This window comes from Ammospiza nelsoni, chromosome 1, assembly GCF_027579445.1.
Source record: "Ammospiza nelsoni isolate bAmmNel1 chromosome 1, bAmmNel1.pri, whole genome shotgun sequence".
NCBI classification, from domain to species: domain Eukaryota; kingdom Metazoa; phylum Chordata; class Aves; order Passeriformes; family Passerellidae; genus Ammospiza; species Ammospiza nelsoni.
The window spans coordinates 26517956-26532833 of record NC_080633.1 but is presented as its reverse complement, the minus strand read 5'-3'; the positions used below and the strand labels follow the sequence as shown (position 1 = coordinate 26532833).

General features: G+C 38.3%; 1 protein-coding gene across 4 annotated transcripts in view; it reads right to left on the bottom strand.

The window, feature by feature from the left end:
* GLCCI1 (glucocorticoid induced 1) overlaps positions 1 to 14878 on the bottom strand; it is a 53612-nt gene that overhangs the window by 17118 nt on the left and 21616 nt on the right. For 2 of the 4 annotated variants that reach the window (XM_059473398.1, XM_059473413.1), the window contains exons 3-4: positions 8770 to 8856; positions 757 to 873 (exon numbers count right to left, since the gene is read on the bottom strand). In XM_059473398.1, coding sequence (XP_059329381.1) covers positions 757 to 873; positions 8770 to 8856 — 204 coding nt within the window. The remainder of the gene's footprint in view (positions 1 to 756; positions 874 to 8769; positions 8857 to 14878) is intronic. The other 2 variants (XM_059473405.1, XM_059473419.1) reach the window with 1 other exon arrangement.

Below are 14878 nucleotides of genomic sequence, written 5' to 3'. Positions count from 1 at the left end.
GAATCAGCCATCACAGCTCAACCAGCTGCTGTAACTAGCTGATATAGAACACCAGGTAGTTAAAAAGGTACTCAAGAAATACCACGATAGAACCAACATTTCAGATGTTCAGAGTGGCCTGTTAGTAACAGGGAATCCAAGTTAAGGATCAGGTGAAATTTAATCAGGACTCAAATATCTGCACTCTCAAATAAGCCATGGTTAAATGCTTTCTACAAGTGCCTTAAGATTTATAAAGATATTGGCTGAACCTCACCTGAGCTTTAGAACTGTAATTGGGTTTCAATTTTGCTGACAGGTTGTAGTGACTAGATCAGGACTGCTTTGGGTATCCTCCACTGCATCCTGCTTTGGTACTTTCTTTTTCTTTATTTTCTTTTTTTTTTTTTTTACTGGCCCAGATGGAATTAGGTTGCAAAACTGGTAAGTAAATACCTTCCAGAGGAGCTTTGAAAGTTTACCACAAAAAAAATTAGTCTTGGAAGCAAGTATGCATCCCTGGAAGCACAGCCTTATCTGGCCATGCCCATAACTTTTACAGCATCATAATATATTTCAGTTGCTATCATGGTGCAACCCTTCCTTTATTATATGACGACCATCAGATAAAGTCCAGTGAAGGCACAGCAGTATCAGCCTGTAAGCATTTGATGTGCCACACCAGAGAGCAAACACAGGACAGATGGGAAGGCTCAGCAGGCCGTTCAGCCAAGGCTGCTGAGGCGGGAGGCTGTTGATGTGAGGAGCTCCCCTTACCTGAGTCTGACTGAGTGCTATGTGGTTGCCATGGAGCGGTGACTGACGTTCCTTCTCTTTGCTGTGCCGGCTGCTCGCCTTGCTGCGCTGCAGCTGCTGCCTCAGCTTGGCAATCTGCTGGAGAGGAGTTCACTGGTGTGAGAATGAGGTATGAAATGGGTACCTGCCCAAATCTTCACGTATGAAGTGAATCATCGACAAAATCCTCTTTGGAGGATTTTACAGGCATATAGGATTGCCTTTCCTTGAAGTATGAGCATTAAAGCTTCTTTCTGCTTATCAGATACTTACTCCAAAGCATCTGCCCCATCCACCAATATGAATATGACAACAGGCTTAGTTTATTTATTGAATTTCCTCATTTATATCTGATGCAAATAAAAGCAGTCAGAATGACAATTTGTAGCATCTTCTAATCTGTAACTGTTTAAACTGGGGACTTTAAAGCCTACAGTTTAATTTGCTTGATCTTAAACCAAAACAAAGTTTTTTCATGATAATTCATCATAAAAGAACCTTTACAAACAACTGGCACTCAAAATGCACTGTTCATCTTGGAGTACTTATCTAATACATTTAATAGCACTTCCCTGCAGGCAATATTACCACAGATTCCTTCAGGCAGACGGAATTATCTTTCCTGCTGTCTGATGCAAAGATGTCTAATCAAAAGTTACATTTTAAATGTCAAATGCAACTAAAGCCATTATCCATTTGACCTGCTCCTTAACAAGAAACCAAAGAATTTCATTTTGGGATTCCTCTACTTATTTATTCCTCCTGGGAAACTTCTACATGAAAGAGTACTTACCTCTATAAACATTGTCTCAGAAGTTTAGACTGTGTGTAAATTCACACAACAGGTACAGACACTTCCTTAAAACTGGATAATTTGTTCCCTTAGGCTCAAATCCCACTGTTCCTCATGCTCAGCACACTGGAATACAAGGCCATGCATGACCCCATTTAATTTTTAACTCAGCTAGAGATACAATTTTTAAAAACCCAAAGGGCAAGTAAGGAGAACGAATGCACATGGAATTCATCCATCAGCTGGAAACTAACCTCTCCTTCTGAGTGACAACTCACAAGTACATGCACTCTGTGGTTATTTCCATGTAGTTAAATATATCACTGGTACTCTTGCAAAGCAACTCCATGTCAGAGAATCACTTCACATCACTCCTCACAGTGTCAGAGATGACAGTGCTTGGTGAAGAGGTTTGGATGGAGCTCTGCTGCAGGCTGTGAACTCTTCTTTGTGCTGTTTCTGGTAGCACTCACAGAAGAACAATCTATCTTTAAGGCTTCACATCAAGTGTTGCCACAGGTCATTACCCATATTTAGAGAACTGCTACTCAGAAATGGCTGAATACTTTGATCTTTAAACAACACACAAACAGTTCAAGAGTTCCAAAAGGGTCTGTGTGTCGAATATACCCAGAACAATAGAGCCCTAATACAACTGCATTACTTACACAGATGAGCTACATTTAGAGAATTGGGACACTAAACTCTTCATCAAAGGTAGAACTCAAGCAAAATATTGCAAGAAACTTTGCAGTCTAAAGAGGTATTTCATGACTAAAAACAATAAATCCATTTGTCTAGAAATTTCCCCTTCTCCTTGTAGAAGTTAGGAAATCTAACATATAGATGAAAAAACATGCAGGTAACTACTCTGGTAAATATGCACACATTACAAATATTTATGTCTTACATTGGAATATTGAAGAATGGGGAGAACTGGGAAATAATCCTCATCTTCCCCTTTAGAAACAGAGGAGAAAAATGATGCCTGGATCAGAAGACAGCTGTGGACAGAGATGGCTGGCTATAAGAATAATCAGAAAGCAAGGAGAGTGCTGCATATAAATCTTTCATTTCCCTGTGCACTTCTTCCTAAGTCAAAAAGTTAAATACACTATTTTGTTTAATTTAGATGAAATATAGTTTCTGAGCTTTCCTCAAGAGCACACTCTGAAAAGAAAATATCTACACAACACCACCTGAGAGATCTGACTGACTGATTTCTGTCACAAATAAGCTTGCAAATCTTTGGCAACATAGCCTCTCACTGCAAAATTTGCACAGTGAAAACTCTAAATGGGAGAGTGTTGATAGGCTGGTATGTCTCTAGGCTAGCCAAAAACCTTGAAGCTCTGATACTGTGAAAGGAATCAATAGATCCCTGGAATTTAGGGTTCTCTCAGCCACCTCAAGAGTATGTGTATTGTGGCAGTCAGTAGGTTCTTGACACTAACAAAGGAAAGAGTGCTTGGGTCACTGAGGAGAAACAGAAGATGGAAAATTGTTGATTTGACTGTGTATCTGGAGCTGATACAATCTCTTAAGCCAAACAAGCAATGCAGTGAAGAAACAGATGTGCCTTCTTAGATTATATATCCTTAGCCCTGAACTTGCAGGACCCTAGCTGTCCATGATGTTGCAGTTACTTTTGGACAAGAAAATGAGAAAGTAACACGGGCTTATAAAAAGGAATCTGCCATTTCCTATTTATCCTATTTATGCAGCCCTGGGAGACAGAGGCTTGCTGGCACAGACAACCAGCAAGCTGGCAGTGTCAATGAGTACACCAAATCCACTGAACTGAATGATGCTCCATCTCTTCACCAAGGGGAGTCCACAGGCATTCTACCACTTGCTAATCTTGAAATTGCAATAGCTTTTTTCCTTCTACAAGATTATCTTTTAAATTACCAATTATTTTCTATCTCAAGCTGAAATAAAGCCACTCCTACCAACAGCAAATAGCTGTGCTAGCTTCCTCCAAGTTTATCTACACCTTCTTCTCAGGCAGCAGAAAAGTGCCAGAGCACCAAACATAAGCAAAATGATCTACAGTATGAGCTACACTAATTTTCACAAAATAAATAAAATTCATGGAGTAAGAGAAGAGTCTGAAACATATGCCTTGATGGCACCTGTTTTACCAATTATCTCAAAGAAACAGTAGATTCTGTCTCCTGGGCACTCAACTGGTGCAGCGAATATGAGCTAGGGAGTCTCTGTGCAAAGAAAATGGTGCCAAGTGAGTGGTATCAGGAAAACAGGCATTTAAAGATCCAGCATTAGACCAGATCTGGGCAAAGAAAATGGTGACAAGGAAGTGGCAGGAAAGGAACCATGTGCTGCACTGGGGAAACCAAAGGGCAGTAACAAAACCCTCAATTTTCACCAAGCAGCTGAGAACAGACGGGGTTTGGGACACCACTTCCCCCCCACGCCCAACTGCATGCAGTCTAACATAACTGAGCATTAGTGTGACTGGGGTGTACACAGTCATATTAAGGAACATGTGCAAATCATCACAAAAACATCTAATCTGTATCCTAGAGCACCCACTTGTCAGAGATATTTAAGCCTTAGCCTTGCACATATGCGCCCTTAGATCCATTACATGTGAATAATTTTTGTTTACCAATTCAAATGCTCTCCCTGCCTACCTAACTTGAAGAGGGTCAGAAGATTCTCCTTAGAAAATACAGTTATTTTCTTAGAGGATACAGCTGAAAGTAAAACACAGCCAAAAAGAATAAAAATCAAGGAATTCATCAAGGAGTAAACCTAATTTGAATGCTATTTCCAATGTTCGAAAGCTATTTGTTATCTAAAATTTTTTTGCTATATTTCAATGTATAAACATATATGGTAGTAAATTTCAAAAAAATGTATTTTAATTCACATTTGGCAAGTACTTTGATGTGACTGCATGGAGAGAGAAAACACAGCACAGATCTATGCACATTTCAAAAAAATTAAGAAAATTTTAGACTTTGCTCTTCCAAATGACTGTAGTCTGCAATGCTGCTGATGCAGTGGAAAGACTCTTCTCTTCACCTATTTTAAAGTAATTTATAAAAAAACCCCACCAACAAAAAACACTGAGAAAACACAAAGAACAGTGCATCAGAAACCTACACAAAGTCATTCAGGGCACAAAGTCCTTCATGGTTTACTGTCAGCCAAATGTAAGATGACCATCCAGGATTACTGAACAAACAAGTCAGGAAAATCTCCTATAAATATATTTTTTGCTTGCTAAGTTATTTCTATAGCTCAAAGCTGTACAAAGCTCTATGCCACCTGTGACATGCATGCAGTCTAATATAACTAATGGTACAAAATTGAGAAGTAACCAAATTAGATCAGTTCTTTACAACACTGGGATAATCTAAATATCCTGGTAATTTTTCCCTTTTGAAGGGACCTAGATGCAGACTAAGATGAAGGAACCTGACACACCCCACCATACCTCTCAAATGCTCACTAATATTTACCAGTCACTAGGCTGCATTTCTACAGCTCAGCCTACACAACATGGTAACTTCCTACTGCTGATCAAGCCACAAACTCCTTGTTAATGAGTGAGCTCTATCTCATTCATTAAATGTTTGTTAATAAACGAGTTAGCCAATAGGTCAAAGAGCAAAAGAAGCATTAGAAATTCTCCCTAAACCTTTCAATACAATCTTTCAATTGCTATATGAAAGCACATTAGGCATGCGAGCTCTCATATTCAATTCTCTTTTATTCCTAAGTCCTTTTCAAGTACTCTGTTAGAGCAAAAGGGACCTTCCAGTGAGGGGCTGCTGCTGTCTGTGTAACAGACACAGCACAGAGAGCTGCTTAAGGGAAGTGAAATGTCAGCTGTCTGAAATATGTCTTTAAAAACCTATACAAAGCAAAAACTAATAGTTTTAAATAAAGGGTTTTCCCCAGTTCTGGGTAAATTCCAGTTCAGGGTAAGCTATAACTAAAATTGTCCCTGAACAACAACAAGAGCATTTCAAACTCATTATTCAGGTTGAAAAGGGAAAAAAATTAGTGTCCAGTATAAAGACTGACCACAGTCTTTATGTCCCAGTCCAGACATATATCTACTGAAACAATGTTAAAGCAGTGTGGCATCATCTTAGACAAGTCACACTTAAGACTTCTTAAAATCAAGTAGTAGAGCCCTTCAGAATAAACAAATTCTTTAAAAGTAGATTTTGTTATGAAATGATTAAAGGAAAGTTTATATTGAGAGCTAAGGACTTCTAAATTTCTAATAGACTCACAACAAGAAAGCAAATATAGATCTATTTTAGTGCTAGACAGCCTTAATCCTGACACACAGCTATTTCAATTAACTGCAAAGTTTCACTACCCAAACTGAAATCCTTTTTGTAAGTGGCCATTCTGAATTCATTTGCTTGCTTGGATGTTTTTGTTTTAAAATCTTTAAAAAAGAGTTAGCAGTATTAAAGAAACTTATTTAATTTTAATAGTACTCAAATTAACCAAGGAAAAAACTAATTTTTGAACTTAAATGCACAATGTTATTTTATCAAAACCAGTAACTATCACACAAGCGTTTAGCTAGTTTACACTACCAATATATTAAAAAAATGCTAGAAATCATTACCATAAATTTTTGCAGTAAGAAAACATGAATACAAATTGCTAAAACAAGTCATGGAAACTGCCAACAGCTATCTGCTTGTTTACTGTCAAATATTGTAACAAACAATTCAAAATTCTGAGCAGAGTGTTACCTACACTACGCACAAGAAATGCAGTTGCCCAGGAGAAGGTGATATTTTCATTTTCTTTACTTATGCTCTTGCTTTCAGCTGCCAATAGCTTTGTCAGATGTCTACCATGCAACATTCTACTCTATCTCCTTCCCATCAGAGACTTCAGTAGAGGTGCTAGGGCTGTTTAAGAATGTGATTTAAAATGAAAGGGAGGGTGGAAGAGATTTTACCATTTTATGTGCCAAAGCACATTACTTTAAGCTTTTTACCTGCATGGTTCTGTTCTCCACTGTTTTGGATGAAAAAACCAAACATTTGCCTGAGGGTCCTTTATGCTGCAAATGTGCTCCTCTAGTCCTCTGGAAGAATCTTTACATTTGGGGAAGCTTTGGCAAAAAAATTCAGTTTGCACATGTTCAAGAAAGATATCTGGAACTGGCACTACACTTGTTAACAATTCTGTCTCTCATGGGCTTTACAGTTTGTGTAACCACACTAGGGAATTTCTCCTTCCAGGACCTGGAGGTTAATGCGGCACAAAGAAACCGAGTGCACAGACACTGCCGGTATTGAACAAACACTTAACACCCACCACACAGGCTGACACTGAGGGAAAGGAAAACGAAAGAGATAAAATAGAAGCCAAACAATGGATAACCAGAACTAACAAGGACCTGGAAGTTAAGAAAGTAAGAGCTCAAATAGGGCAGATGAATAGTGGCTGGATGATGCATGAAGTATGACATGGGCTATGAACCCAAGGAACTAGAAAGGTAAGAAAATTGGCCTGAGTAGCTGGAGAAAGGAAAACAGAGGAAGGGGAAGAACTGTATGCTGAAGAAGAAAAGGGTAGGTTTTGGGGTGAACAGCCATCGCAAAGTTTGGATAGAAACAACTCTCTTCCACAGAACCCATTTTGTCTACTAACGCATTCTAGCAAAAAAAGGAACTGTGAAGCATATTGACCACACATTTCTTATCTTTCTCTTGTGGTCAGTACACCAAGAGGGTGGGAACCCAGCACAATGGATCACTGTTATCAAATGGCAGAGACTTGCTTACATGCTGAAGGGTTCACTATCACTGACAGCCACAGGCCCGTGGTGAAGAGCTGCTTGTTGCACAAACTGATAGGAAATTGCCAGAGTATGAAGGATAGTCTCTCAGCAAAGGCAAGGAAACATTATCCTAGAGAAACAGATGCTACTCCTATCTGAATGATCATTTCTTTGTGCTGGTAGGTAAAGTTTAAGCCAAAACTTCTCAGACACAAAACTCCTTCCGCACTTAGTTCTGGTCACTTAATCTGTGACTGTGAATACTTCCTCACAGCTGCAGGTGAAGTCATCCCAGCAAACTCAAGGCCCATGTACCAATACATCAAGGCCCATGTACCAATACATCAAGATGTATTCTGTGAGATGGGAACAGAAAACCCTCTTTTGATCAACCTATCTTTGGCCCAGGACTTCACCTTTACAAATGAGGCTGTTGCCACCAATGGATTGCAAGATTATTCTGTATTTGTCAAATGTGATTTTAAAATTTGAGGAATTAAACTTGCATCACTCCTTCTGACAATTATTCTATCAATGGCTGTCCACAAGAAGAATATATACTGCCTTTTAACTTCTTCTCCTTAGATAACCTATGCATTCCTTCTCATTTTTGAAGGCCCTATTCAACAGAGAGTCAGGAAAGAGCATGCAAAAAGCCAAGAGTATGAGGGAAAAGTTCCATCATGGAAACATGCTGCAAGATTCATTTTTCTAAAAGAAAAGTGGAGTTCTTGAAGAGAGGACACACTCTTCCTGACATAGGCATGAGGCTGAATGTAGCCCCTTATTAGGTTCTGGACAGATTTAGTTACTCAAACTCTGGACAACATGGAGATTACTGGGACAAAAACCGAGATACTGTCATTTCAGCTAAGCTGGAGACCATTTTACTGTATCAATTTTCTCATAATGCAAATCCACTTTTTGTACATTCTTTCTAGTTGCAATTGTAGTCTACAGCAAAATATTTATGATTAAAGACCATTTCAAGTACTCATACCATTACTGTATCAACACTTTTTTTGTAGAAGTGGTGTCCCCTCCATCTCCAACCTAAAATTTGAACAAAATTTCTGAGCAAGGATATGTGAACATACCATCTGACACTTGCTTCTTCCAGGAGAGCAGTGTTAAAGGTCAGAAAGCTAACTAACATTGAAAAAGAAGCTGGTTCCTCAAGGCTCCCTCTGGCCACTCTTTCACAATCAACACTTCATAGTATTAAGGGAGGAAGTCCAACAAGCATAAAATAACAATCACTCTTCAAACAACTCTTAGACTGGGGGTAAAACCTGTTTCAAAAGCAAGAGAGGAGAGGGAAAGGGTGCAGTTTCCTGGACTCCAGATAGGGTTTAAAAAATGTCTTGGGCTTATCAAAACTTGAAAGGCTCCACTGTGCAAAACTTCTCACCTCTTTCAGCTGATCAGCACTTCCCCACGATGCCGAGCGCTGATGGGATCTCTTTTCTGCTCCCTCCTCGGCCCAACAGCTGGGTGTCTACAAAGGAAAAAAAAAGAAAATATGGTGTACTGAGTTCTCCAGGTGAGAAAAACTCCTGGCACAAATTACTGCCTTACTCTTTAGGCAGTGTCAGAGTTATGTGAATAAATTTCAGAACCCAATATGCAGCACTAATAATCTCAATAAATAAAAAGCAATATAGAAAGCAAAGCTTTGTAAACCTGCACTTACAAAGGATGACAACAATGCACATTACTGAAGAAGGAATCAGAGGCTGACAAAAAAACATTACCTGGCTGCTCCCACTGTGCTTTGGCATACATGTCTACATTTCACTTAGTGGACAGTTTTTAGAAATCCACAGCATTAAAAAAACTGTAGAACAAACTCAAGCCAGGATTCACTTCTCCCACCTGTCTTCCTCAACCACCGGACCACAGAACCAATCCCTTCTTGCTAACTCTGACTAGATAAGAGTTTTATACACCATTTATTACTTCTGGCACCAACTTCCATGAGCAGCACAGTAACAAGCAAGCCTTTTCCAGCCATATCTCAAAGTCTGCAAGTATGGTGACTGTCCTTAAATGTAGGAACTAAAATTAAACCCCAAAGACTGAGAAGCATCAGAAAGCCCAAACTCTCAACCACTATGCTTATTTGCCACAAGACTATAATGGAAATTGAGGTTATCCACCAGAATTCCTGAACAAGAGAGTCACAGGAACAATAGAAACATCTAAAATTCAGGAAGAGTTTGGGATATGAACTGTATGAAATTCAGTGCTATAGGCACATAAACATAAATCTGTTTATGGTGGGATTTTTTTCCCCAACAACTCCTACTAGTATTAGCTGACTCTTTCACAGTAAGTACACAAGAAATAAAACTGTACCACTGAAAATAACAATTTGTCCATGGAGTTTTTAAGGGAGGGGACCACTGCTAACACTTCTAAGGAGACAAAACCCCAGCCCACAAGACAAATAGGATACAGGATCCACATGCCTGTGGGCCTTGTTCTCATGCATGCAAACCCTGCTCCTCCACAGCTTCCCTTACTCTTGCTTCCCATCTAGGATGTGGAAGCTTCTGTAGTACCCACATGGATGCCAGAGACTGTTTGTTTGGCTGAGGGAGGAGGCTGGGCACCACTCTGGAGAACACCATCAAACCAAGCCCTTCAGCTGGTCCCTGCCCTGCAAGGGGAGCCATGGCACTATCGAGCTCAGGACTGTAACTTCAGAGCATGGGCTGCACCTCCACCACCACCACACTGCCACGGTGTTATAGAGCCTTCAGCCCAGCACCTAACCCATCAGTGCTAACATTTCATCTGCTCTGCCTCTGTGTGCACAGGCCTACAGAACCCTCCTGTGTTTTCTGCCACCCCTGCACTTTCCATGGTTTTGGTGGGGCTTTTTCTCTGTTATTTTTACACCACCAGTAATATTTCAACCAAAGACCCAGCAAGCTGTGTGGGTGACTAGAAAACCAAATGGAAAAAGTCAGTCTTGCAGTTTTTTTCATGGCTGAAAAAGTAAATCCCTATATGAAAAGTTAAGAGTTCTGTGTACTTATTACATAGCTCTGTTATGAAATACCCACTTCTGTTTGGGTCTGGAGAAGAAACCAGAAGATAATGTCGTTATGAAAAAAAATAATAAAATCAAATGTGAAAAGTTAAAACAGCAACTTAAACTATGTGAAAGATAAGGCAGACCCTCACAGCCAGACAGCACTTAACGCTCCTGACCCAAAGCAGAGCCTCTGCCATATGCATGTGCTACCTGTGTGTGTGCATCTGCTTGCTCTGCATTTTAACAGAGCCACACTCTAAATAATTACTTGGTTTTGCAGATTCATCTCCCTGAAATTTGTGTGGAAGACATTCTGTTGGGTTCAAATGTTGTTTTTTTAAACATTGAAGGAGCTTGCAGATTCCTACTAAACTAGTAAAAATTGGGAAAATGTTTTACTTTTTTAAAATCAGAGGCTTTCACAATCTGTTACAATTTACTTTGCAATTTAAATTGCTCTTATAATATTTTACTATATCCCAAGTACAGCTGGAACCATATCCTCACATGACACCAGCAATAAAAAGGCAATTCCAAGAAAATTTATCTTCTAAAGAATGTCTTCTGAATACAGCACTGCTCCACCATTTGGGGAACACCAGGATGAAGCAGAACCAGGCAGTTTGGGGGCCTAAATACTTACCTGTAGTGCAGAAGGGTGTACCAGGGATCACTATAAGCTCATATCCTTTCACCTACAGCTTAATAAACTGAAAAGATATCAAGAATCTAAAAAGCCAAACTGACTTTCTCAATACAGAGAAGTAAACTGTTAAAAACCAAAACAAATATGTAGAACACACAAGCCTGACTGTATTTTTAATAAACAGATATTGACCCAGATAGCAAGAACAAAACACAAAATAACATCAACCCCTAAAGACCTTCATCAACACCACCACTGACTGCTAGGAGAGAGAGGTGGGAATCCTTATAGTACAGAGGATCTACTCAGAAATCAAAAATAAAAATCAGAAAATATCTGTTCACTTAATACTAAATTTTGTACTTGTTCAAGAATGCTTTGACATTCTCTTCCACTGAAATAGCAACCCCCTTGAGACAAGCACTACATGGATGCTTTCAGCCCCTGGTAAACTGAGTCAAGACACAACCTGCAAAGGATACACACACAGTATACAGGGGGCAGACTATCTGTGAACCCCATTTTACCTGCAGTATTAGATTACAAACATTGTATGGTGCTCCTAGCACAGTACTGAAATCAGACAGTGTTACATTTATGGACTATTTAGAGGCAAATTTAAAAAAGATAAAGCTTTACAAAAATAATACAACATAAGTGGTTACTAGAATATTATTACAAGGTAGTCTTCTTCAAACCCTGGAAATTGCTGCTTGCACTATGCTGTAATTCACATTAAATGAAGAATAATTTTGAGTTTGTAACAACAAATCTTTGTATTCAAGCAAAAGCTTTTAAAAAACAAACAGAATCACCCAGACTTGTTGTATTCAAACAGAAATTCTGCTTTTCTAAGGTTAGCTTATGTATGAACACCTCATATCTCACTTAAATGCTGTCATTTAGATCACAAATAAGACGGGGGTGTGTAGCACCCACAATCTGTCACATTTCATGGAAATTGTTTTCTCATCTTATTTACAACTTCCACAAAACAAGCCTATCAATGGTAGCCTTCATTTGAAAGTGTACTCTTGAAGTGTTAAACATATGAAAAAAATAACTTTGAAGCTGGAATGTAATTCAGAATTGTATTACAAGAAAAATTTCTGAATCACAAACAAAACCACAGTTACTGCACTTCAAGTCAGAGAGAGGGTGAGAGTACCTCCCACAGTAAGAGATGTCAGGCACTATCTCTGAAACTGGTAACATTTCAGAGCATCACAGAAGTAATGCACTGAATTTCATGACAAAGGATTAGTCCTGCAAGGCCACACTAAGAAGCTAAGATTTTAGGGGGAGATCCTTGAAAACACTGGATAATGCATGCTGCAGCTACAAGACACGGATCCCTTGTTTTCAAGATGTTAAGGTTTGTGGTCCATTTCAGCTGACACATGGAATAGGACATGCTCAGAATGCCACATCTGCTTGTTCTCTTCAGCCTTCAGGTAAATCACAATTACCACAGTTCTAATTCACCCAGCCTGGTAGAGATCAGCTCTTCTTCCAACACATTTGGTAACCCTGCCTTGCTTTTCCATCCATGCCAGGGACATACACCAACATTCTTTCCACTTAGATCAGAATGACTGCATAGCATACCAAGCTACCTAAACCTAAAATAATACTGTGGTACCTTAAGTATCTCATATTTATTGCCAGCCTTTCACTCCAATTTCTACATCCAGCCTGCACTCTGGAATATCTACCTATGTCTATGCTTTACAGGGGAAGCAACATGTTTTGTAAAAACTTCCACATTCAAAAGAAACCCAATGGCAGCACTAGAAGATAAAAACTGATGTGTTTTCAGGTATTTCTAAAGCATTCAAAGGGCATTAGAAACTTTACAAAGAGAAACTGCCTAGTTAGAAGTCAATTTGACTGCAGATGATCACTCTTAAACATCAGAGAGGTTAAGTCAGAATAACAAATTCACAGCTCTATGACATATCTTATTCCCTGTCCTTTCTGCCAATATACATCATTAAAATATTCCACAAAAATCAATTATAACTAATACACCAGTAAAAAAGCTTCATGGAATTGAGCCTCTTTGTTTATGTCTCTTAATATTACAGAAAAAAAAAATCTACCCAGAAGGAAAAAAAAGTGCCTAATGACAGCTAGCTACATTAAAGCCTTGATCTACCCATAAGAAAAACATGTTTTAGCCTCAAAACTCTGCATTATTCTCTAGGTTAGAGAGAAATAAAAATTCTGAAAGGCATTTTGCAAACTTTCTTCAGTTTCATTTGTTCCATACCTAATTGCCATATACAATGAGAAAAACTGGATTCCAATATAGCTGGATGTGCCTAAGTCATCAACTGGAAATCACTGGATAATCAAATGCCACTAGGCCATTTGTTCGTTTCTTTCTATTATTTACATTGAGAAAGACTCCATGACAAACTTTAACTGACAATACTTTTGTTATGACATCAACATCATGTTTCTTTTTAATCTCTTTTTTTAATTTTATAAATATCTTCTAAATTACATAGCTACTGCCAAAAAATTGTATTTATTAATTCTGATAATTATCCAAATGTTTCTGAAGATTCCAAGGTTAGACAGCCATTTCAACATTGAGTTGTTCATTACACTATGAAGGGGGAAATACCTCAATGATGAAGCATAAAGAAGTGGTGTACAAAATTGTTCCATCAGTGCTCCCAAAAGAGATAGAAAAATGGGGAAAGAAATTATACTGAGTTTTAAATGGCCTTAATGAAAAGTTCAGATTTTACACAAGGAAAGGAAAGTAGGACAATGGAGAAACTCAGAAGGGGATCAAAAAGTATACCAACACAAGTAACTTCTTATAATAAGAAGTTTACCTGCATTTCTGAAATACTTAAAACACTACTAAATAAAATTGCCTATCTCTGGTTATCCAAAATGTGGTGTTCCTTAAAGATCAGCCAGTTTCATGTATAAGCACATATACACACACGAACATAGACACAGAATTCTGAGAAATACTGAATTGTACAAATACCACATTGCACTGTTACTGTGCATTTTTCCAAAAGCAAACAACCACTTCTCTTCTGTACTTTCAGTCAAAACACTCGGGGCAAGTGAGAGACACAGAAATATGAACTGTGGTTCCTTTTCTCCAAGATATGACAAACTAAACCAAGCAGAATTCTGTTCCCTCCCTTCTATTATGAAGAAGAAACATTTTATTCATGAGTACTATACAAGCTGAAAGAATTTAAGTGGAAACAAGGATTTGGAATAAAGCTCATTAAAGGCTCATCTGATCACCAAGAAGACCAGAAACTCTCTCTTCTTTAAAAAACAAGAATTCTAAGAAAGCTGGAACAGCCATAATCAACACCTTAATAAAACCGAACAAAATTTGGATTTTAGGTTAACATTTAATTAGGAACAAAATATACCCTTGAAAGAGAAATAATTATTCCACCTACAATGTAGTTATACTGACAACATTGTTCTTAAATTTAGAAGCAAAACAAGAGAGAACTTATTCTCCAATGAAACGTGCTCACACAGAAAAATGGTTTATTGATTTTCATCAACTTCTTTTTATTTAACTTAATTTGCTATGCATGCATCCTATCAACAACTTAGAACTCATGCTCAGGTCTTGAAATTAGATATACTTCAAACTACACAGAGCTCAAACAACAAAAACCCAGACACACACCAAAACATAAGACAATGTTTTATGATCATCTACAGCCTCCCTAGTGAGCATTTTATTTGGGAAAAAAAAAAAAAAAAAAACAAAACAACAAAAAAATACCCCAAAAATCCCAAAAACAAAAAACCCAACCAACCCCAAAAAAACCC